Source organism: Entelurus aequoreus, linkage group LG07 (genome assembly GCF_033978785.1).
Source record: "Entelurus aequoreus isolate RoL-2023_Sb linkage group LG07, RoL_Eaeq_v1.1, whole genome shotgun sequence".
In the NCBI taxonomy this organism is placed as follows: domain Eukaryota; kingdom Metazoa; phylum Chordata; class Actinopteri; order Syngnathiformes; family Syngnathidae; genus Entelurus; species Entelurus aequoreus.
Genome location: NC_084737.1, coordinates 61,836,994 through 61,859,771, shown reverse-complemented (window position 1 = coordinate 61,859,771; position 22,778 = coordinate 61,836,994). Strand labels below are relative to the sequence as shown.

Genomic DNA, 22,778 nt, shown 5'->3' with positions numbered 1-22,778 from the left:
AAGTCACTTATAAAAGGTAAACATGGTGGTCACACAAAAGCACACACTCAGATTTTTGTTAGCATTTATTTTATATTTAGAATGCATTAAAAACAAAAACTTTCTTGATCATGTTTTTTATGATTGTGAACGATGGGCAAAATTCCCCCCCAAAAAATGTTACGTGATTCCATCAAATAACAATGCGGCGTACATGGATGGACATTAAGATGACAGAAAAGATATCACTGCCAAAAATCCCAACTTTGTGTAAATATATTTACTAATAGGAGATTTATTATAGAATTAAAGAAGAGGCAGCATTCTTATACTTTCTGTAACATCCAGGAAGAAATGTCAGCCTGCCTGAAAAACGTCACATCTATAAGCTATAAGAAGAATATAATTTATTTTATTTAAATGTCCGTAATATTTCAGGGTTCCTTATGAGGAAACCTTACAATGTATCAAATCCATAAACTGCTGTAAAATTGTATACAATTGAGTAGATGGCGAGTAATTGTGATGTAGAAAAATCCCATATTTTTACCAATTTTCTTTAGAAATTTCCCATTTTTTGAAATGCAAATATTGATGCTCCTCTTAGACACAGGTAATAAAGGTGTTTGTTAGTGATGGGTCCGGCAACACAGATGCATCGGCGCATGCGTTGAGCTCATAGAGCAAAACCCTGTGTCGGTGCGCGTACCGCTTTTAGAAAGTCACGTGACCGATCATGAGCTGTTTAGGTCACATGACCGATAACACGAACTGTGTCGCACTCCCGCCTCCTCTGTGCCCTGTGAGCGGGTCTTTTCTACAGCCGGAGAAATAATAACTAAGAAGAGAAATCGTCTAAAATGTAATACTTTGGAAAAACTGTTTTTTTTTTTTTAAATAAAAATGTGTAAAAAAAATTAAAAAAAATCCCAGTCCACAAGCATCCTCATTCACAACACGTTTTCTTAGATTTCCATGTTATGATACATGTTCACATTATTTATTGACTGTATCTAAAAAAGATGAAAATATATTTTTATTTAAATGAAGATATGAAATAATCCTAAATGAAATACAATGACTTGGTTTATATTATTGTATATACTAGGTCATAAAATCAGTGTCAGTTGAGTCGGTCCATATGTTGCCTGTAGGGATTTTTAATGTCCAGCAGATGTCAGTATTTAGTGACACAATATTAATACAGTTTTGCAATGTGTCGAAACGCTTCATGACGCCTCATCAACCCATCACTAGTGTTTGTGAAATCCCCTGATGTTGTTTGGTGCTAAACTAACCTCAACATTATGTCGCTACTTTCCTAAAAAAATAATGTAACAAAAAAAACAACTTAAAGCTTTTTCCAGCTGCTTACTGACATATACTATTTATGTTTGAATAACTTTTACTACAAATGTATATCGGCTCCAAATGTCGGTTATTGGCCTCCTTGACGACTAATAATGGGTATCGGTCCTGGAACAAAAAAACTATCGGCCAATCTCTAAAACCTATCATTGTCCTGAAAAAATTCACTTGACCTTTTCTAACATTCCATACTACAAAGAAGTATTTACTATGATGGGATTAATATCTGTATCAACCAATAATGAATATTGGACACCCCTATAAATGAATCTGATTTAAAAGTCACATAATTCTCTCTCCGTCAGGACAAGATAAAGCCAGGTTACCTGGAGAAGCTCCCTAATGTACTGCAGCAGTTCTCCACTTTCTTGGGGGACAAGAAGTGGTTTGCTGGTGACAAGGTAGTTTTTTTTGGTGGCTAGATACTGGAAAATAACAAGTTTTAACTAAATATGAATGGTTTTCTGGGTACAAGATCACATTTGTGGACTTCATCATGTACGAGTTGTTGGACCAACACAGGATGTTTCACAGCACGTGCCTGGATAAATTCAAGAACCTCAAAGACCTCCTTACTCGTTTTGAGGTGAGAGCAGTCTTTTAGGAAATGCCAAGTCCTTCTCTCTTCCTCCTCTCGGTGCATCACAACAGGCAATATGTTTAATAATTATTCTGACGTTTTATTGCCGTTGCAGTCTCAGGAGAAGATTGCGGACTACATGAAGTCTAAAAGATTCCTGAAGAACCCGGTCAACAACAAGATGGCCAAATGGGGCAACAAGAAGGAGTAAAGAAGTGATGAGCTGTCATTGCTCAATGGCTGTGGTTTCATTCTGGGTTGAACACCAATTTTAGTTCTATTATTTTGTCTCCAAAAGGTGGCACAGCTGATTTGAGACTGGATTTCTAGCACTTAATTTACTTTTTGACATTGAGCACATTAAAGTTAAAATATTTCTCAGTTTGCGTCTTTATTTTCACTTCTTTCTCACAATTAACTTGAAATACTGAAAATATATAACTGAAAAAAAGCTTGAAAGCATTTCAATGTATGTTTAAGATTAAATGAGTACATTTTATTAACATGCTTTTAATAATTGTACACAACAAAACAAGTTTGTTTGCTATATAAATAATTGTAAATGGAAAGAAATGTCCACAGAATGACCATGGAGAAGAAAGTGTGGTCGTTAGTAGCGTCCATCATACAGGCCTGAGGGTTCACTGGCCAGCTGCAGGGGGACAAAGAGTCAAACATTGCTGCTGTGATGCATTTGTATTGAGTGTAAACACTTACTGCAATGGCTGATTTGATGGCCTGCAGCTGGAAGAAGACCTTTGCTCCTTCCTCTGGACACACAATCCTCATCTCGTCCTTGCTCATCTGCAGCAGCATATTACCCGTCAGCACCCCGAGGCTGGCGACAGTGCTGCTCCAAAGGTGGCACGTTTACAGGACGTTCAGCACTATTAGAATGAATCTGGATTGGTCCACTCACATCTTGGAGAAGCCTCTGTGCTGCAGCCATGCTCGCACCTCTGCAGGCGAGGACATCATGTTTAGAGACGCCGGCCCGCGGGACGATCGCTGTCGGGTGCAATGAAACACACTTGAAGTAAAATCAAGGATTCTTGAGCAGAGCAAGCAGTGAGCTCACCATGTCCTCCACTGGTATCCCCCTCCTGATGGGCTCCAGAACATTCTGAGGAACGTTGCCTTGCTCCCCATGCTGGTTGCGTACCAGCCACCATTGCTTAGACTTTTGTACCACCTGTAGGAGATCACCAGATGATGATGCTCACATCCACATCTATGCTGCCAAAACAAGACGTCTCACCTCCACCACATCACCCTTCATGGCGGTGAGCTCACGGTTGTTTCGAGCCACAATGTCATACATGACTCGCATGAGCTCGCTGCCTTCTCGGGTGTACCCGGGGGGTTCCCCGGGTGGGTAACGCTGGCTGTTGGTCCTGCTCACATGGTCGTTTTGGTAAGGAAGCTGGGCAGGCTTGTGGGGCGCAGGTGGCTGCCAGCTGCTATAGAACTCGGGGAGGTAAGGCGGGACATCGTCGGGCCACCGAGACCTGTGATGTGACAGCGGGGCACACAAGGATCGACTAAAAAGGAGGAACTGTGATTAAATATTCATTTTGGCAGTTCATTGCCACCACACCTCTTTGTTACATGAGAGCCAACACATGTCACATGTAAAAACAGATGGAGAACAACTTCTTCCACCACAATTCTTACTATGTAAATACAAGTCCAGTAGAAAAAATGCATGAATGGATGGGTTCTCAAACTTTTTTAACCAAGTACCACTTGAGAAAAAACTTGGCTCTCCAAGTACCAATATAATGACCAACATTAAAATACAGTAGCGTAGTAGGCTTAAATATTCATTAAAAACAACACAGGTTATATGGGCCACTGTAACATAACACAGTTTGAATATAGGAAAATAAAACACTGTACTTTAATCAAGTGATTGTTTGACATGCCACTAGATAGAGCCCAGGTACCACAGTTTGAGAATAGTCTATTATATCACCCCTTAAAATATGTACTCTTATTAAGACTGCTCCAAAATTTCACATCCAAGTCACAAATTTTCAAGAATTGCAATTTTTCTTTGTAAGAATCCATTTTAGAATAAAAATAATCAACAATTTTTGATATTATTGATAATGTTGCTTTCATTATTTTAGTTCCTTTTTGTGGTATTGTATTTAAAAAGTATTGAATTTGTCTTCACAACTGCTTTGTAAATGTCTATCCTTCGTATTGTAAAGCAGGGATTGGGTTGGAGTTGCTCAATTTGTTTTTATTAGAATGATTAAAATCCTGTGACTTAAAAAAAAAAAAATTGTAAAACTATATTTTTTTTAAACACGTTTTTAGGCCAACACTGTGTTTGTGTCATTGTGTCATATGTCTGCAGTTATGAGTTTTTGTAACCTGTAATCTGTTTTGAAAAGGTTTTATTATAATCTATATACAATATATATAAAAATATATATTTGGAGAATGGTGTTGAATCAGGAACTGATATGAATCGTCACCCCAAGAATGGGAATCAAATCGTGAGGAGTCCAATTATCTATTATTTATTGTCATAACTTAAAACCGAAGCAATAGGTTTGTGGTTTTTTTTTTTACAAAAGACCTCCTATAAAATATGGTAACACTTTACAAGTACACATAATTACACATTCTTAAAGCATTAGTAAATACTGAATAATTGATCAATGTTTTACTGTATGAATAATATTAATAAAAGCCTAATGGTTGCACTTTGACTGCAGACCTTTCAGCAATATCAGCAGTCCATACATCAGGTGTGTCCTCATGTGACTGACAGTCATAAAGTGCAACATATCACTTCATATCGCAAGATGAACTAGCTGTTATGAAAGAGCTTCAGATTAACATACCCTTCTTCAGAAAAACAAGTGGGAAACCTTCCAACAACTGTAAGCAGAATTTTTTGGGAAAATGAAACCACTTGTATACTTTTATTCAAACTGGAATTTGATTAGATGCATGTTTTTGATTTTTGATTTTTTTTATGCATGCTTTGTATCTAAACAAAATCATGGAAAAATAAATGTGTCAACAATAAATGAATGTGTGCAACACAACAAATTCAAAACACGAATGTTCCTGACACAACTCAAACTGTACACCTGTCTTCAAAGACCAGTACTCATGATATGCACCACAGGAGACACAGAACACTCTGGAACATTTGACATTATGTTCTCAACAATGACGGAGCAGGAAGGTGCTCGGAATACTTTTGCGGTAAAAATTATTCAAGCAAGTATGGAGGGGCGGCCATGTTTGTGTGGTTATTAATGTTAATGTAATCTCAACCAAGCGTGGGGTCATGATAGTCAGAGCTTTTTCTTCTTGTCACTATTTGTTCTTTTCCTGTTAATATCTGGTTACTTACTGTTGTAACATGTTTTATCTACACGTCTGTTAAAATGTATTGCTGTTTCAATACTTCACATTAGTTTTGGGCAATACTACAATTTGAGCATCAATCCAATACCAAGTAGTTACAGGGGCAGTATAGGTCATACCAATGAATAGAATAGAATAGAAAGTACTTTATTGATTCCTAGGGGAAATTCAGCACCACAGTTCGCTCACAATAAACACGTAGGTATTTTTTACATGAGAATAATACAAATACAGTCTATTATACAGCATTATTTACATGTGAATAATATAAATACAGTCTATCATACAGCATTATTCACATGTGAATAATATAAATACTGTCTATTATAAAGCATTATTCACATGTGAATAATATAAATACAGTTTATTATACAGCATTATTTACATGTGAATAATATAAATACAGTCTATCATACAGCATTATTCACATGTGAATAATATAAATACTGTCTATTATAAAGCATTATTCACATGTGAATAATATAAATACAGTTTATTATACAGCATTATTTACATGTGAATAATATAAATACAGTCTATCATACAGCATTATTCACATGTGAATAATATAAATACAGTCTATTATAAAGCATTATTCACATGTGAATAATATAAATACAGTCTATTATACAGCATTATTCACATGTGAATAATGTAAATACAGTCAATTATACATTCAAGATGCTGATACAGATACAGTACTTTAATGTTTTGAGATAATTTAATGATTACATTTTTGATCACAATTATAATCCGACAAAAACTCGGGATAACAGTGTAACGTTTTCAATTAAACATTTTAATTATTGCCTACTATTGGCTCTAAATTAAATCCTTTAGTTGTTTTTTACCTTATAGCCCTCCTATATCCAGAGACTGGGGTTGTAAACGATAACAAAAAGGACGAAAGAGTTTTTCATTATAAAAAATATTGATTTCACCACTGTAATGTCGACCATATACCAACACTATGACAGACAGCAGCTTTATTTTGTCCATTCTTAACATGTACAAGACACATAAGAACTGAAATTACATTTTCCTTCCAATACTTGGTATTGTATCGACCCGCTCACCTTTTAATGTTCCTGAGGGAACTCTCCTGAAGGAATCAACAAATTACTATCTATATATCTATCTATCTAACTTTGTTTACATTCAATAGCTTGGCGGCCTACAGCGTGTAGTGAAGCATGTTTACCTTACTAGCAAGCTTAAGTTATCAGAGAACAGAGGACTTAGGATGCTAATTTGACCATAACGATATCAATGAGCAAATAAGAAGACTGATGTGACAGAGTGAGTCCATCCTGACATCTTAATGAGTGATGTGATGGCAAATGTCATTTTATGTGTCACTTTGCTACCTCTAAACCAGGACTTCTTTGTAAAAGAAGTTATTAATCTCAGTGGGGTTTTTTTTCCCTGGTTAAATGAAAAAAGAATAAACAAGCTGCTCTGGAATAGATGTTGACGTTGATATTTCTATTGCTATATGCTATGTAATTGTTCTGATAGACCGGGGGTCGGCAACCCACGGCTCTAGAGCCGCATGCGGCTCTTTAGCGCCGCCCTAGTGGCTCTCTGGAGATTTTTCAAAAATGTATGAAGAATGGAAAAAGATGAGGGGAAAAAAATCAATTTTTTTGTTTTAGTATGGTTTCTGTAGGAGGACAAACATGACACAAACCTCCCTAATTGTTATAAATCACACTGTTTATATTAAACACGCTTCACTGATTCGAGTATTTGGCGAGCGCCGTTTTGTCCTACTAATTTTGGCGGTCCTTGAACTCACCGTATAGTTTGTTTACATAACTTTCTCCGACTTTCTAGGACGTGTTTTATGCCACTTCTTTTTCTGTCTCATTTTGTCCACCACACTTTTAATGTTGTGCATGAGTGTACAAAGGTGAGTTTTGTTGATGTTATTGACTTGTGTGGAGTGCTAATCAGACATATTTGGTCACTGCATGACTGCAAGCTAATCGATGCTAACATGCTATTTAGGCTAGCTATATGTACATATTGCATCATTATGCCTCATTTGTAGCTATATTTGAGCTCATTTAGTTTCCTTTAAGTCCTCTTAAATAAATTTATATCTCATGACACATGTAATATGGCTTTTAATTTTTTGCGGCTCCAGACAGATTTGTTTTTGTATTTTTGGTCCAATATGGCTCTTTCAATATTTTGGGTTGCCGACCCCTGTGATAGACAAAGTGTGGAAGAAAAGGGGTCGTCCTACATTGTTATTATTCTTGACCAATAATGAAATCATTCCTCTCCTTGTGTCTCTATACCTGGGGATGTTCCAGCTGTCTCCCAGAGACCTCCACAGCTGGTCTTCCTCGGGGCCGACCACCTGCCTGAGCAGCCTCAGGGCCGCCTCCGTCAGCAAGGGGGAGACCACTGTGGGCGGCAGCTGTGCGTGGTAGTGAGGCAGGATCTGGGCGGCAAATGAAGTTTATTTGATGGTTTTTGTGCGGCAGGGAGCTAAGAAATCCAGAGAGGGAAGCGCTTACTGTGGCTAAACTGGTAAATAAGATGTGGACATAGTCAGGAGCGCTGGGGTTGGACAGAGAGCCGTGCAGCTGTCCCTGTAACGTATTTCCACTTATACACAGGATCCATGCAGTGCAGTCAGAGGGAGCATGTGCACTTACCAACAGGTTAAATCCATATTTTATTTTCTGAAGACAGGAGACAAATTCCTGAGTGGGAGGCAGAGGGGCAGCTGGACACAAAGCATGTAACACGTCAACCATCACAACATGCGCCGTGTCCACAAGCAAAGACTTCACCTGTGCTCCTGGAGCTTTTCTTCTTAAACACGCCTTTCTTTTTGCCCTTGTCGCTCTGCTGGGGGGGAGTCACGTCTGTGGCAGCAAACACTTTCCCTATGAAGGTCTCCAGATCATCCAAAACGTGGTTTAAAATGTCCTGTGGGGCGGAGGGGACACATGTAATGAATGAGCGCCAAGTGGTGAGAAGTATATTTTTGCCACTGACCGTGTTCCTGCCAACATCCGTCTGCTCCGACACATCTGCTCGGCCGTGGGCGCCGCCAACTTCACGCCGGTACGCTGCTTCCTTTTTGGGGGTGTAGTAGCTAGGAGGAGGAATGTCTTCTGATTGGATACAAGGATGGGCATATGGACAGACACAACATTAGGTACACCTGCACAATCTAATACAACAACATCTAGATTCCAAATTCAGTGTTGAGCAAATAAATAACTCCTCTCACTACCTTCCAGGTGAGACACTTAGGAGGTTTTTTATTTCAATTCAATTTCATAATCTCTCATCAATGTTAACACAGTACAGGCTGCTCTTTAAGAGGGTAACAGGAAAAGAAGAGAATAATTCACTTTTGTTAACTAAGACTTATTTGCTACATTTATTTAAATGTTACAATATTTAAAAATACATATTTGTAAATGGCTCTGCCTCACTACACTGATAATATGTTCTTGCTACTTTCCAAATACAAATTACAATCATTACATTTGTCAAGTTCAAGTTTTACAGTTTAACTCATCAACTGTCCTGTACTAGAAACATTACCAGGTTCTGGGTCAGTCCACTGTGGCAGAGGGCGCTCCGACCTCTGTGGGATTCTTTCCCACGGTCCAACACGAGGTCCAGCCTGATTGAAATTGTCTGAAACCAGGATACATTTTTTCAGTACCATTTCCAGAGGCAGCTACACCCATATACATCCATATATACATACATCCATATATACATCCATCCATCCATACATACATACACATACATACATACATGCATACATACATACATACATACATACATACATGAAGTTAAAGTGCCAATGATTGTCACACACACACTAGGTGTGGCGAAATTACATCCATCCATCTATCCATAAATACATACATAAATACATACACACATACATACATACATACATAATATACATACATACATAATATACATCCATATACATACATCCCTACATACAGTACATCCATTCATCCATCCATTTGTATACATACATACATACATACATACATACATACATATATACATCCATCCATCCGTATACATACCTACATACATACATACATCCATCCATACATACATACATCCATACTTCCATACATGCATACATCCATACATCCATACATACATCCATCCATACTTCCATACATGCATACATCCATCCATACATACGCACACAATCTAACAAACTCCAATACAACAAAGCATAGACAAAGATAATACGACAGAATTGAAACATTACTACTTGCAGTTGATAAGAGCAAAGTTTACCAGGTTCTCTGTCAGTCCACTGTGGTAGAGGGCGCCCTGGAGGCGGCAGTGATGATTGGTGAGGTCTTTCTTGCTGGAAACTTCCAGGAGATCGAAGCCCGATAGTATTCTCGCTGTTACTTCTGAAAAGTATCACAAAAAAAATACAACTTTGCTACCTATCTGATTGTCTAATGTTGTCCTGTGTTCATCCAGAGCAGTAATTCTTAACCATAGGGCTAGCGCCCATTGTTGGGCAGTGAGCGCCCCATAGTGGGCTACCAAAAAATATCTGTTTCTCAGCTGTGGTCAGCATGGGCTGTAGCGGTACTCAATTGTAATTAGGCTTGTACGGTATACGGGTACTAATAAAGTACAGCGGTACCAAGGAATTGAAAATGGTACCATACTACCTTTGAAAAACACCGGTATCTTTTTCACCCGCAGGCCGCCGTGCTGCGGTGACGTTGCCGAGCTGAGTAGCATGTTGAGTGAGTGAGCGCGCACACACTAACAGAGAGCTGAAGCAGAAACACCACGGGAAGGAAAAATGCCAAATAAAGGCAATTCTAGTGATTAATAAAGAGGGTGCGGGAAGTGCAATACGGAGATATCTGGGCTTCAAAACTATCGATCAAGGTGACGCTTTAAATACGGAAGATTTAAAACCTTTACATAACAAGCATCCAGACTTGCATCATAAGTTTAAAGGTAATGTAGTTAACCAGTGCACCTGCTGTGCACATATAGATAAGTAGATACGCACGGCACGCAGCTGGTTGCCAATTATTAGTGGAGTCCAAACCGGCCCACATTGCGTAAACTAATGCAAGTGAAAAAACTGAATTTTGTAACAAATTGCTACAAGTTGTGTTTTATCTTTAACAATGTGTGTTTTACTGCTACATGTCTTATCTGTGTACTTTTAGCCATAGTACCGTATTTTTCTGACTATAAGTCGCCGTTGTTTCATAGTTTGGCCGGGGGTGCGACTTATACTCAGGAGCGACTTATGTGTGAAATTATTAACACATTACCGTAAATTATCAAATAATATTATTGAGCTCATTCACGTAAGAGACTAGACGTATAAGATTTCATGGGATTTAGCGATTAGGAGTGACAGATTGTTTGGTAAACGTATAGCATGTTCTATATGTTATAGTTATTTGAATGACTCTTACCATAATATGTTACGTTAACATACCAGGCCCGTTCTCAGTTGGTTATTTATGCGTCATATAACGTACACTTATTCAGCCTGTTGTTCACTATTCTTTATTTATTTTAAATTGCCTTTCAAATGTCTATTCTTGGTGTTAGGTTTCATCAAATACATTTCCCCAAAAAATGCGACTTTTTTCCTTCTTTATTATACATTTTCGGCCGGTGCGACTTATACTACGGAGCAACTTATAGTCCGAAAAATACGGTATTGTTTTTAGTAATTACCACTGATTGTATTTGTCTTAAAGTATAGACCAAGAGTGGCAAACATAAATCATGAAGCATTTGATAAAATGTTAGTAAACTATTCTAATCTAATCCTAGATTATGGCAGACTATATGAAATATATAAAATTGTAAATTGTTCTTTGAGTGCAACAAAACAGGCCAATGTGTTTAATGCCTTTTCATTTTTGTTGTAATCTTCTAAAATTGTTCTTTGAGTGCAATAAGACCCATACGTTTAATGTATCGTAAGATTTTTTTGTTAAATTTAAACCCAATTTTTTTTTTGTGGTCCCCTTTATTTTGAAAAGTAGCAAAATACATTTTGGTACCGGTACTGGTACCTAAATATTGGTATCGGGACAATCCTTGTTGTAATACACTTGTCTACCATAGGCAGTAATGACAATATCAAACAAACAGAAGAAGTCTGGAGCTAAAGTCATAGAAGTTTCTTAAGCACAAAAATTATGACTAATTTGGTGAAACGGTATTTTCTTTTGCACTTAAATTATATTGACAACTTATTTAGGAAACATACATATTATTATTATTATTATTAATTTAGTTAGAATGTATTTACTTTAAATGCTGCATCATTCGTATGTACAATTCATCAGTTTTTATGAGTCCCTCCTTTTGCAATATATTTGATAAGTATTTATTTTTGTAATCAATGTGACCTAAGCCTTGATAATAATATTTGTGATGAATGGATTTTATATAATTTCACAAGTTTATCCTGTTAAACTGAAAGGAGGTTGGATATAATTATTAAATACGATTAAAATCAGGAGTATGATTATTAATTCAATCTCAATATTTGAGTGGGCTTGTAGTGAAAAAGTTGGGCCCTGAGGTCAAAAAGGTGAAGGACCCCTGATCCAGAAGACAAAGTGTGTGTCAATGTACCTTTGGACTGTCTGTTCAAAGCGTGGTTGCACTTGGCCACCTCCTTTTTGGACAAACTTGTCTAGATCACTCTTTAGGAGTTCAGCCTATAGTAAAACAAAACAAAAATTACAATTTCAATAGGGTCCTCTGTCCCAAAGGGACATTGCGGTCCCTAATTAATTGTAATAAGAAAGAGGATGGTCCACCAGATGGCACTGTTTTTTTCTTTCTGTGCACTATTTTAGAAATGATACAGAGTGTTGAAATTGTGAAATGGACATGCATGAATATATTTGTCTCATATTGTGTTGTTTTAGAAAGAAAAAAAAAGTCCTTCCTTTGCTAGTCAAACAGCCGAGTGGGCGTGGTTAGTCTTTAATAAAGCACCATATAAACTCTGCCTAGCAACAAGGAGGGCAAACAAAACCAAGTGACATGACCAGATAAAGGAAAATTGCCACGCCCGTTAGGTAGATACAATGTTATTTCTAGGTGTGATGGTTTATAATGAATGATAAATAAATGTTCATTGTATTTTAGAATACACAAACACTCACCCCAGTCTCTTCACACTGGAAGATGAAGACCTGAGGGAAGCGTTTGCTGCGTTCCCTGGCAGTCACCATCAGCAGGGAGTCGTAAGAGCAGCTGTCCAACACGACTTTGGTCTGCTGGATGTTCGTCACAGGGACAACCTCCAGCTCCGCCTTTAGTGCAAAACACAGCAGGGTCAAGGTTTAATTATTCTTATAGCACAATTGTAAAAACAGCCATAACTGCTCCAAAGTGCTGTACAGAAAAACAAAAAAAAGGTTAAACATTTTTTTAAATAAAAATTACAATAAAGTTTAGACAAGGTTATAAATACACAACTAAACAAACCAAACAATAAAATGGTGAAAAAGTATGCAGCTGAAATATAATAAGGCAAAAATAAAAACATAAAAGTTGTTTAAAGAAAACACCTCGGTTTGCGTAAAACACCCGCATAAATAGGTGAGTTTTTTTTGTGAAAATGTAAAACTTTGGAGAAATGAAGCAGCTCAGAAGATTGCAGAGTTTAGCAGCAGTGTGATGACAGCCCACATCAACATTATTCATGTCAATTTGAGATGGATGTTTTAATGTTGGAGTGTACTTTTGAAACATAACAATTCAGTTCTTTTACCAAAAAAAAAGGTAGACAACTTCAAGATAGCGGCTTGCACTCCAAAAAGCGAAGTCTCTGCAAGAGTAAATCTAAAATCAAGTTAAATGTTTTTCTATCTGTTCTTGCTTATTTAAATGCCATATTTTGGTACAATTTACATACTAAAAAGAGAACTGCAATTTTTTGGAATTGTTGCTTATCGTTCACAATCCCTTTGCTCAAAAATGTTCATTAGGTCTTCTTATCCATATACTTACATATACAACATCTATTGTAATCAGACAGTATTTTCAGTATTTTAGACGGATTTCTTACCTGACCTGTTTCGACTGTCATCTGCAGTCTACTTCAGAAGGGTCACCTGACCCACTGTGAGTGTTGCCTACCAGCTGTTCTTACAGGCATACTTGCCAACCTTGAGACCTCCAAATTCGGGAGATTTGGGGGGCAAGGCCGGGGGGCGGGGTTAAGGGGGGAGGAGTATATTTATTTATAGCTAGAATTCACTGAAATTCAAGTATTATATAAATAATACTTGAATTTCAGTGAATTCTAGCTATATATATATATATATATATATGTATTTTATTATTTTATTAAGCTGATCAGTTTTTATACTAATTTTATTATATATATATATATATATATATATATATATATATATATATATATATATATATATATATATATATATATATATATATATATACAAGCGACGCTGAGATCATTATTCATGCGTTCGTTACATCTCGTCTCGATTACTGTAACGTTTTATTTTCGGGCCTCCCTATGTCTAGCATTAAAAGATTACAGTTGGTACAAAATGCGGCTGCTAGACTTTTGACAAAAACAAGAAAGTTTGATCATATTACGCCTATACTGGCTCACTTGCACTGGCTTCCTGTGCACTTAAGATGCGACTTTAAGGTTTTACTACTTACGTATAAAATACTACACGGTCAAGCTCCTGCCTATCTTGCCGATTGTATTGTACCATATGTCCTGGCAAGAAATCTGCGTTCAAAGAACTCCGGCTTATTAGTGATTCCCAGAGCCCAAAAAAAGTCTGCGGGCTATAGAGCGTTTTCTATTCGGGCTCCAATATTATGGAATGCCCTCCCGGTGAAAGTTAGAGATGCTACCTCAGTAGAAGCATTTAAGTCCCATCTTAAAACTCATTTGTATACTCTAGCCTTTAAATAGACTCCCTTTTTAGACCAGTTGATCTGCCGTTTCTTTTCTTTTCTCCTCTGCTTCCCTCTCCCTTATGGAGGGGGAGTTGCACAGGTCCGGTAGCCACGGATGAAGTGCTGGTTGTCCAGAGTCGGGACCCGGGGTGGACCGCTAGCCTGTGCATCGGTTGGGGACATCTCTACGCTGCTGACCCGTCTCCGCTCGGGATGGTTCCTGCTGGCCCCACTATGGACTGGACTTTCGCTGATGTGTTGGATCCACTGTGGACTGGACTTTCACAATATTATGTCAGACCCACTCGACATCCATTGCTTTCGGTCTCCCCTAGAGGGGGGGGGGTTACCCACATATGCGGTCCTCTCCAAGGTTTCTCATAGTCATTCACATTGACGTCCCACTGGGGTGAGTTTTCCTTGCCCGTATGTGGGCTCTGTACAGAGGATGTCGTTGTGGCTTGTACAGCCCTTTGAGACACTTGTGATTTAGGGCTATATAAATAAACATTGATTGATTGATTGATTGATTGAGATATATATATATATATATATATATATATATATATATATATATATATATATATATATATATATATATATATATATATATATATATATATATATATATATATATATATATATACATATAAATAAAAGACATACTTGAATTTCAGTGTTCATTTATTTACACATTTAGACACATAACACTCCTTTCTACTCATTGTTGTATTTGGAAGTGCAATGCTTTGCAGCCAGTAGCACAGCCTTTAAAGGAGCATAGGTATGGGCTGTGAAATATTCTGGGTTGGAGTCAATAACCAGGCGAGGTGACAAAGTTACGTCTCTTTACTTCATACTTCAGAACCGACACCCACACTTGCCGTCAGGGTGCGCAATACAACGTAAACCGTTGGCCAACCAAAAAGTAACCACAGAACACTATACGGTATAGTGTTCTGTGTTTACTTTTTGGTTGGCCAAGCGGACGTGACGACAGGCTGTCCTCACTCAGTTCCGCACGGACCTGGAGGGGGCGCGCCTTGAGTCCGGCTGGAAATTGGGAGAAATTCGGGAGAATGGTTGTCCCGGGAGATTTTCGGGAGAGGCACTGAAATTCGGGAGTCTCCCGGAAAATTCGGAAGGGTTGGCAAGTATGATGGCCGACCAAGCAGACCTGTCAAGTCCACCAATAGTGCTGAAATCCTGATTCAATCTCTTCTCACTTCCCGTCTAGATTATTGCAACTCCCTACTTTTTGGTCTTCCCCACAAACTCCTCCATAAACTCCAACTTGTCCAAAACACTGCTGCACGTATAATAACTAGAACTCCTGTCATCAGTCACATCACCCCCATTCTTCACCAGCTCCACTGGCTTCCCATTAAACAAGATCCTCCTCCACAACTTCGCCCCGCCATACCTGTCTGATCGCCTAGACATCAACATTCCTATCAGGTCCTCCCAAAATAAATGTATAAATATAATTTTTTTTAAGTATGAGGATGGCTAACAATGGAGCTAATTGGAGTACACTAATCCGCCCATAAGGCTCTCTGAAAAAAAAATCCAAAAACTGCCACCAATACATTTACATTTTGTAACCTGAATATCAACCAAGTATTAGGGATATTGTTTTTATAAGCGCTTAACACCAAGGGCTACTTTTAGCAGCGCTGTGATCACAGAGACCTAACTAGCTTGTGCAGCTATTGACACACATACATAGAGGCTGCTGCTGCATCCCCTCTGAGCTGGTAAAAGTTAATTCTAGATTATAAATCATGCCTTTCACTTGGATAGTAGAAGTTTGTAGCCATAAACCGAGAAGTTGGTCAACTTTGACATTTAATTTATACCTATAGAAGGCAAGAAAGTAGGGCTGCACAATTAATCAAATTTTTAATGGTGAACACGATTTTTTGCCGCTACGATTAAATGAGGGTGATCGTCGGCGATATTAACTTTTAAAAAGCAGGCTGCACTGCATACCAATTCAGGCACTTTCACAACCAACAGTCAGCCAACCACTGAGAGGCAACCAAAAGATGGTGAACTCGTGTGTGAGAGTGAGTAAGAGTGAATGAGAATGGAGGGCGATTGACAGTCACAGTTGCTCAGGAGGTCACTTGTAGCTCCCGAAAATATTAGGACAAATAAATATATTAATACATCGGTGCCGTCCCCTCCCGTAAAGTGACCCACAGGGTGCCAACAGGTACGCATTGTAACTCTGAAACAGCTTGTACGCCTCACCGTTCTCTAGGCCCCCTCACGCTCGTTCCCCCAAACCCGGAAATGCTCTGGCGCGTATAAACCAACAAACGCCACAACAAGTTGCACGGTAAAGCTGCGTTGGTGTGTACATTCAAACAAAGTATCGAGTTGCGGAGACAGGTTAAGCATTAAAACATTCCCCTTTTTTTCCTCAACCGCCATGTATAACTAATAATCCAAATAGAGTTATGGTTGCTCATAGAGCGGGCCGCATAAATAATGGTTGAACTGACATTTTATTTGGCGGTGTACCCGCCTACCGCCTGCTGCCTACCGCCCGAATGCAGCAGGCTCCAACACCCCCCGCGGCTCCAAAAGGGAAAAGCGGTAGAAAATGGATGGAAATACATGTCCTTTATATACTGTGAGCAGCCTTTTGTGCATAATCTTATTTTTCCACCTGTTTGTACTTTATGATCACACTCTGCAATGGCATATTTATTTTTAGTTAGCTTTTTGTCTTTTGTACATTTAATTGTACAAAAGTTTGTATCACTGAATTTTTTGAAATTTCATTTTGAAATGAAAATTCACATACTGTTCATTTAAAATAGAAAGTGCAATAAAAATATATATATAACATAGTAAAGAGTCGTAATCAATGATCGTGATTTCAATATTGTTAAAAATAATTGTGCTTATTATTTTGGCCATAATCGTGCAGCCCTATGAGAAAGACGCGAAAAAATATTGTTTGCGGCACTTTTTTTGTAACCGTTGGTGAGGATTCTGAATAATTCTTCATCTAAAAGGAAATATGTGAACATCCCATCAGTCAGCATCCCAGTGAGAGCAGACATTGTACAGTAAGTGTTTGTTCTATTATGTTGTTGTTTGTATTTCTTGTTTTAACAGTTAGCAATACTGCTGCATGATTCTTAGTGTTTCACTAGAGCTGGATCTGTTTGGCACATAGCTTCTAAAACTTATATTGAGGCTCAAAAATATAAGGTTTTGGATCATCATTTGTCCCAAAGTAGTCTTTGTTGTCTCTCACAAAGTCTGCCATGATTAGTAGAGTTGTTGTTGTGGAAGGGAATAGCAAACGCTGTGATGTGTCTGTGAAATAAATACACCGCCGTATGCTTAAAATAAGCAAAATACAAAAATGTACATGTTATCATGAATGTGCCTGTTACTACATGACATACATATTTACAGCATGTATATAAAACGATGGAGGTTTTTGGAGGTTTTTAGAGCACTTTATATGTGGAATAGAGAAACTCCTCTGTGCTCCATTGTTAGCTGACTTTTGCTAGTGTTTATTTACGAGTTATGCTTCTCTCACATAGGGAATGTGAATGATACTCAAAATAAATAAATACAAAAGTGCAGCTCCCCTTTAAGCAAACTGGTGTAAGAGTGAGATTTCTTTTAAATCACATTTTGAAAACTAATTTAATTTCACTTTCAAAGTAAATTTCATTTTAAAAAATGGTGTTCCAAAACAAAATTTGTAGTTTACCCTCTATAAGACAACTGTATACATATAGGTAACATTCATTAAATTACAGTACATCATATTCATTTTTTTTAATCTAAAAAATCTATTAATTTTGCATTGATTTTTGTAGCTTCAAATTCAATATTTTTTTATAATGAATATAATTACACATTATAATGTATTATACTATGCTAATATGCACAATCCATGTGAATGTATACATTTACATGGTTTGTGCATGTTAGCATAGTTAGGATGATTTATTTATGATTTATTACCATTTATGATACAGCATATAGTTGTCAATTTATTGGAATTAACCAAAAAACATACAATTGTGAAGTGACAGCATAGAGTTGTAACTTTTTTGCTTTGACTGTAAAATCACAGCTCTGCAGTTACAGTAGATTGCTGTAAATATATTTCAGTCAATTACTGTAAATGTTACTGTGAAATTAATGCAATTATTAGCTAGTAATTTTCTGTGAACTTACAATGAACATATTTACAATGACGTCTGTATCTACCCTAAGAAAGTTAAAGCAGTCTACTGCTATTACCCTCTTTGAGCAGGTAAATCACATGTACATAGCAGGAATATGCAAAAACTATTCAAGAGTTACTACATGGAACTTAGAATTGTATAAAGTATGTTCAGATTTTTTGGACAATGTCCATAGCTCCTTATAATAATTAAAAAAAAAATGCATATATTATAAATATATAAAAGTATACATGCATGAAAGGCCTTTGAGACACTTGTGATTTAGGGCTATATAAATAAACATTGATTGATTGATTGATTGAAAGGTGTATCCTTACCTGACCAGTTACTGATTTGAGTGTCTTACCTTGGTCTGGGTGTCACAGAGCACAAGGTATCCTCCTTGGACCTCCATGATCATCTCCTGAGGCCACAGACGACTTTTGGCGTCCAGCTTCTTGACCTTGGCCACACAGTCGTCCACTGTGATCACCTGGTGGCCGTCCAGCTCGCAGGTCAGCACGTGCTGCGGGGTGTGGAGTGTGGTGAGTGTGTGTGTGTCACTACCCACACGCAGATCATTCAGTGTACCTCCACTCTGGTGTGAAGGTTGTCAGGCTGCCTGTTGAGCACCTCTGAGTATTCTTTTCTCTGCACTGACAAACATGCGGCAAGTCCAATGATGCACATTAGAAACAGCTGATATATGTTTAATCACGTGTCGACGTACTGTATATGGATTTGCCAGTAGGCCTGGATAAGCTTCTCTCGGGGCTCTTCGGTGAGGACCCCCTGTAGTCATCTTGTTGGAAAGCCCACCTGGACTGAGGAAGCTCCTCTGGTGAGAAACCCCTGTAACATAAAAAAATTCTCAATCTGCAGGGCGAGTCACACTACTGGTACACTGGTATACATTTACATTCCCAAGTTCCTTTTTTATTTTTATTAAATATGAAATTATATTAGAAACACAACCTAAAAAGTGTCAAATAAAAATGTGATTTGAATTAAAAACGTCAAAGACTTTTTTAAATTCTTAAAAGGTGGCACTACTAGTTTCACTAGTGGTACACAGGCTCTATTTAGTGGTACTCAGCAACACAGTTGTATGTGTTACAAATGTGGTTTAATGAAATGTATAATTACCAATGGGTGGTACTAGTTTGAAAAATATCTGCTCTGACACACACGCCGTTGTAATACAATTTCCAACAGCTTGTGGCAGTAATGAGTCAGGCAGTTGAATTAATTAGGTTTCAGTTTGCACTGTAACTGTACCCATATCGAAAGTTTATTTCAGAAAAAGTACATTAATAATTTGTTACTATTTCAGTGTATTTCTTTAACCGCCTCATAGTTTGGTCATCAGTTTTATAAGCCCCCCATTTTTTTAAAATTTGCCTGACTTGAGCCTTCAAGGGGAACTGCACTTTTTGGAATTTTGCCTATCGTTCACAATCATTATGAAAGACAAGATGATAGATGGATTTTTTTTTTCCAATGCATTCTAACTTGTAAATAAACGTAAATAAGTCCGCTTACAGCAGAGCCAATGGAAGGTCCTTTATTTCACCAATAAAATTCAATAAATAACCATTCAAAAAGCGCCAACAATACTCCATTTACATTTTGTGACTTGAATATTACCTACTCAGTGGCCTAGTGGTTAGAGTGTCCGCCCTGAGATTGGTAGGTTGTGAGTTCAAACCGGCCGAGTCATACCAAAGACTATAAAAATGGGACCCATTACCTCCCTGCTTGGCACGCAGCATCAAGGGTTTGAATTAGCGGTTAAATCACCAAATATGGTTCCCGGGCGCGGCACCGCTGCTGCCCACTGCTCCCCTCACCTCCCAGGGGGTGAACAAGGAGATGGGTCCAATGCCGAGGACAAATTTCACCACACCTAGTGTGTGTGTGACAATCATTGGTACTTTAACTTTATAAGCGCTAACGCAGACAAACTATTTATAGCGGTGCTGTAATCACAAGCCTGTGTACAATTTCGACATGATCGACTAGCCAGGTGTTTCCTCGCTTCCTGGAAGTTTATTGTAGATCATGCATCTCACCTGGACAGGAGAAGTCTAAGGACGTATTCCGACAAGTTGGTAAACTGTGACAGCCATTTAGAACCCGAAAATGGCGAGCACGACACGACACCACACCACACTTGCCCACCCCCCAACACTGTTTCTTCGTGAGAATTATGGTCATTCTTCATCTAAATGGGAATATATGAACATCCCAGCAGTGGGCATCCTTATGACAGCAGACATTGTACAGTAAGTGATGTACTGTTGGCTCACATGAAGTCTGCAGTGAGTAATAACCAGTGATGAAGAAAGAAAAAAAAAAAGCAAACGTGATGCGTGTTTGAAATTAATGTGCCGCGTATGCTAAAAATAATCAAAATACGTAAATGTTAAATGTTATAATTAATGTGCCTGTTACTACATTACACATACGTATACTTAAAGTGTGTATATAAAACCTCAATGGAGGTGTTTGAGAGCGACTCTCATAGCCTCCATTGTAAGCGGACTTTTGATCACATTTATTTAATATTTAGAAAGCAAAACAAAAAACATCCGTCGTCTTGTCTCTCAAGATTGTGAACGATAGATCATTTACCCCAAAACAGTGCAGTTTCCCTTTAAGAAAGCTGATCAGTTTTTATACTCATAAATGACACAATATATTGTTAATGTTTGAAATAATAAAGTTATTACTTGCATATTTGACAACTGTAAATACATGTTTTTTCAGTGTAAATATTTGAATGAGCACCAGCTTCAAAGGTTAAAAAAAGGTTCACAACCCTTAAGAAATAATTGTAAAAATGTAAAATGAGTGAGTTTTTTTTTTTAAGTAATACTACAATGCATTCTCTAACGGTGGTAGGCTAGAATTTATAAAAAAGTTACATAACCATTTCAACTGAATCAATTTGACCTCTCCAAACCAGTCCAACTTAAATCTGCAGATTTATTGCAACAATACTGTATGCTAAACGGCTGCATTTCTGATAGAAACTGAAGACCCAAATTAATAACACAAGTAAATATTAACTAACCTCGGTGAGTAAGAGAAGGGACGAGAGTTTCCCAACATTTTTCAACTTAGGTCTTATTTTCTTTTCAATGTTCCAAGACAGGAAGAATGGATCAATTCAAACCTATAAAGGAAAAGTCATGTTTTTATTACATTGAAGGTGTGTTACAACACATGAACTCCTTAAATACACAAGTAGGCAGGTTAATTATACACTTGTCAATGAATGCTGGTGTTTACCTACTTTGCACATAGACATTTCAAATATAAAACACCTCAAAGGTTAATAGAATTTATAAATTGAGTCATTAAAAATAGTTTAATAAATTGAGGTATTTGCTATGGCATTTAATCTTTTGTTTATTATTTGGATCCCCATAAGCTATTCTTATTGGGGTGTGAAATAAAATACAACAATATAGAATTATCTACAACAAAGAATTATTTTATAATTCATCATACTGCAACTGACAATTCCCAACAAATACATATAAAGTAAATTCAGCTATATACAATAATTGAGCAGATAAATTCCCTTTATAACAAATGATGTTTAAAGTATTAAAATTATAACATTGGTGTTCTGGTATTTTTAGGTTTTTAATGTAAAACAGGCTGTTTAAACTCAGGCTTCTGTGACTTATATTGCATAATTAACTTTAACAACATTCTGAATATGAATGTTTTATCAGTATAATTTCTTTCTTAAGGAGCGCCCTAAGTGGCTGATCCGTTGGCGGTCGCGTCTTAGCGGGATTGTGCCAAAAATGTAATTTCAGTTCTTATGTGTCTTGTACATGTTAAGAATGGACAAATAAAGCTGCTCTGCTCTGCTCTGCTCTTAGAAAGGAGATTTCCCCCCTATTAAATGTTGGATAGCAATTAGACGTATTAATCAATTTTCTTTGAACGGTTGTATACTTTACATACGGTATATATCTTACATATTAAGCTTTAAACTATGACATGATTGAGAATCCCCAAAAACATTTAACTGTCACATGAAAGCTAGATATTTACTCATTAAATAAGGCCAAAAAACAAGAGAAGACTATTTTAAAAAACTATAGCATCCAACATTGTTAATGACAGTCTGAAGACATCACAAATGTTTTATTACCTTTCAGCTTTGATCCAGTGACATTATGACAGATCTTCACCACAAAGAAGGGAGCAAGTCTTTCTCGCGTGGCATTATGCTCAATATTCCCTCACTTCCTGCTTACACACAC

At 37.4% G+C, this 22,778-nt stretch overlaps 2 protein-coding genes across 3 annotated transcripts in view; one reads left to right on the top strand and one right to left on the bottom strand.

The window, feature by feature from the left end:
- Nucleotides 1–2,309, top strand: part of LOC133654121 (glutathione S-transferase Mu 3-like) — a 12,486-nt gene extending 10,177 nt beyond the window's left edge. The window contains exons 6-8 of the mRNA XM_062054160.1: nt 1,653–1,748; nt 1,823–1,933; nt 2,043–2,309. Of these exons, the coding sequence (XP_061910144.1) occupies nt 1,653–1,748; nt 1,823–1,933; nt 2,043–2,138 (303 nt within the window). The 3' untranslated portion in view covers nt 2,139–2,309. The remainder of the gene's footprint in view (nt 1–1,652; nt 1,749–1,822; nt 1,934–2,042) is intronic.
- On the bottom strand, nt 2,068–22,778 carry LOC133654117 (epidermal growth factor receptor kinase substrate 8-like protein 3). Of its 2 annotated transcripts, none has more exons than XM_062054150.1 (19): nt 22,667–22,778; nt 21,569–21,670; nt 19,223–19,344; nt 19,084–19,148; nt 18,860–19,018; nt 12,505–12,654; nt 11,966–12,051; nt 9,623–9,744; nt 8,894–8,989; nt 8,336–8,454; nt 8,128–8,266; nt 7,990–8,060; nt 7,849–7,923; nt 7,627–7,772; nt 3,186–3,435; nt 3,006–3,119; nt 2,847–2,935; nt 2,645–2,777; nt 2,068–2,579 (listed from the first exon to the last, which is right to left on the bottom strand). In XM_062054150.1, exons 2-19 carry the CDS (start codon nt 21,604–21,606, stop codon nt 2,538–2,540), a joined length of 2,016 nt encoding a protein of 671 aa, XP_061910134.1. In that variant the 5' UTR covers nt 21,607–21,670; nt 22,667–22,778; the 3' UTR covers nt 2,068–2,537. The 2 variants fall into 2 exon arrangements, 1 of the variants encoding a protein (XP_061910134.1); XR_009826832.1 differs by having other exon boundaries at nt 2,546–2,579; nt 2,645–2,731.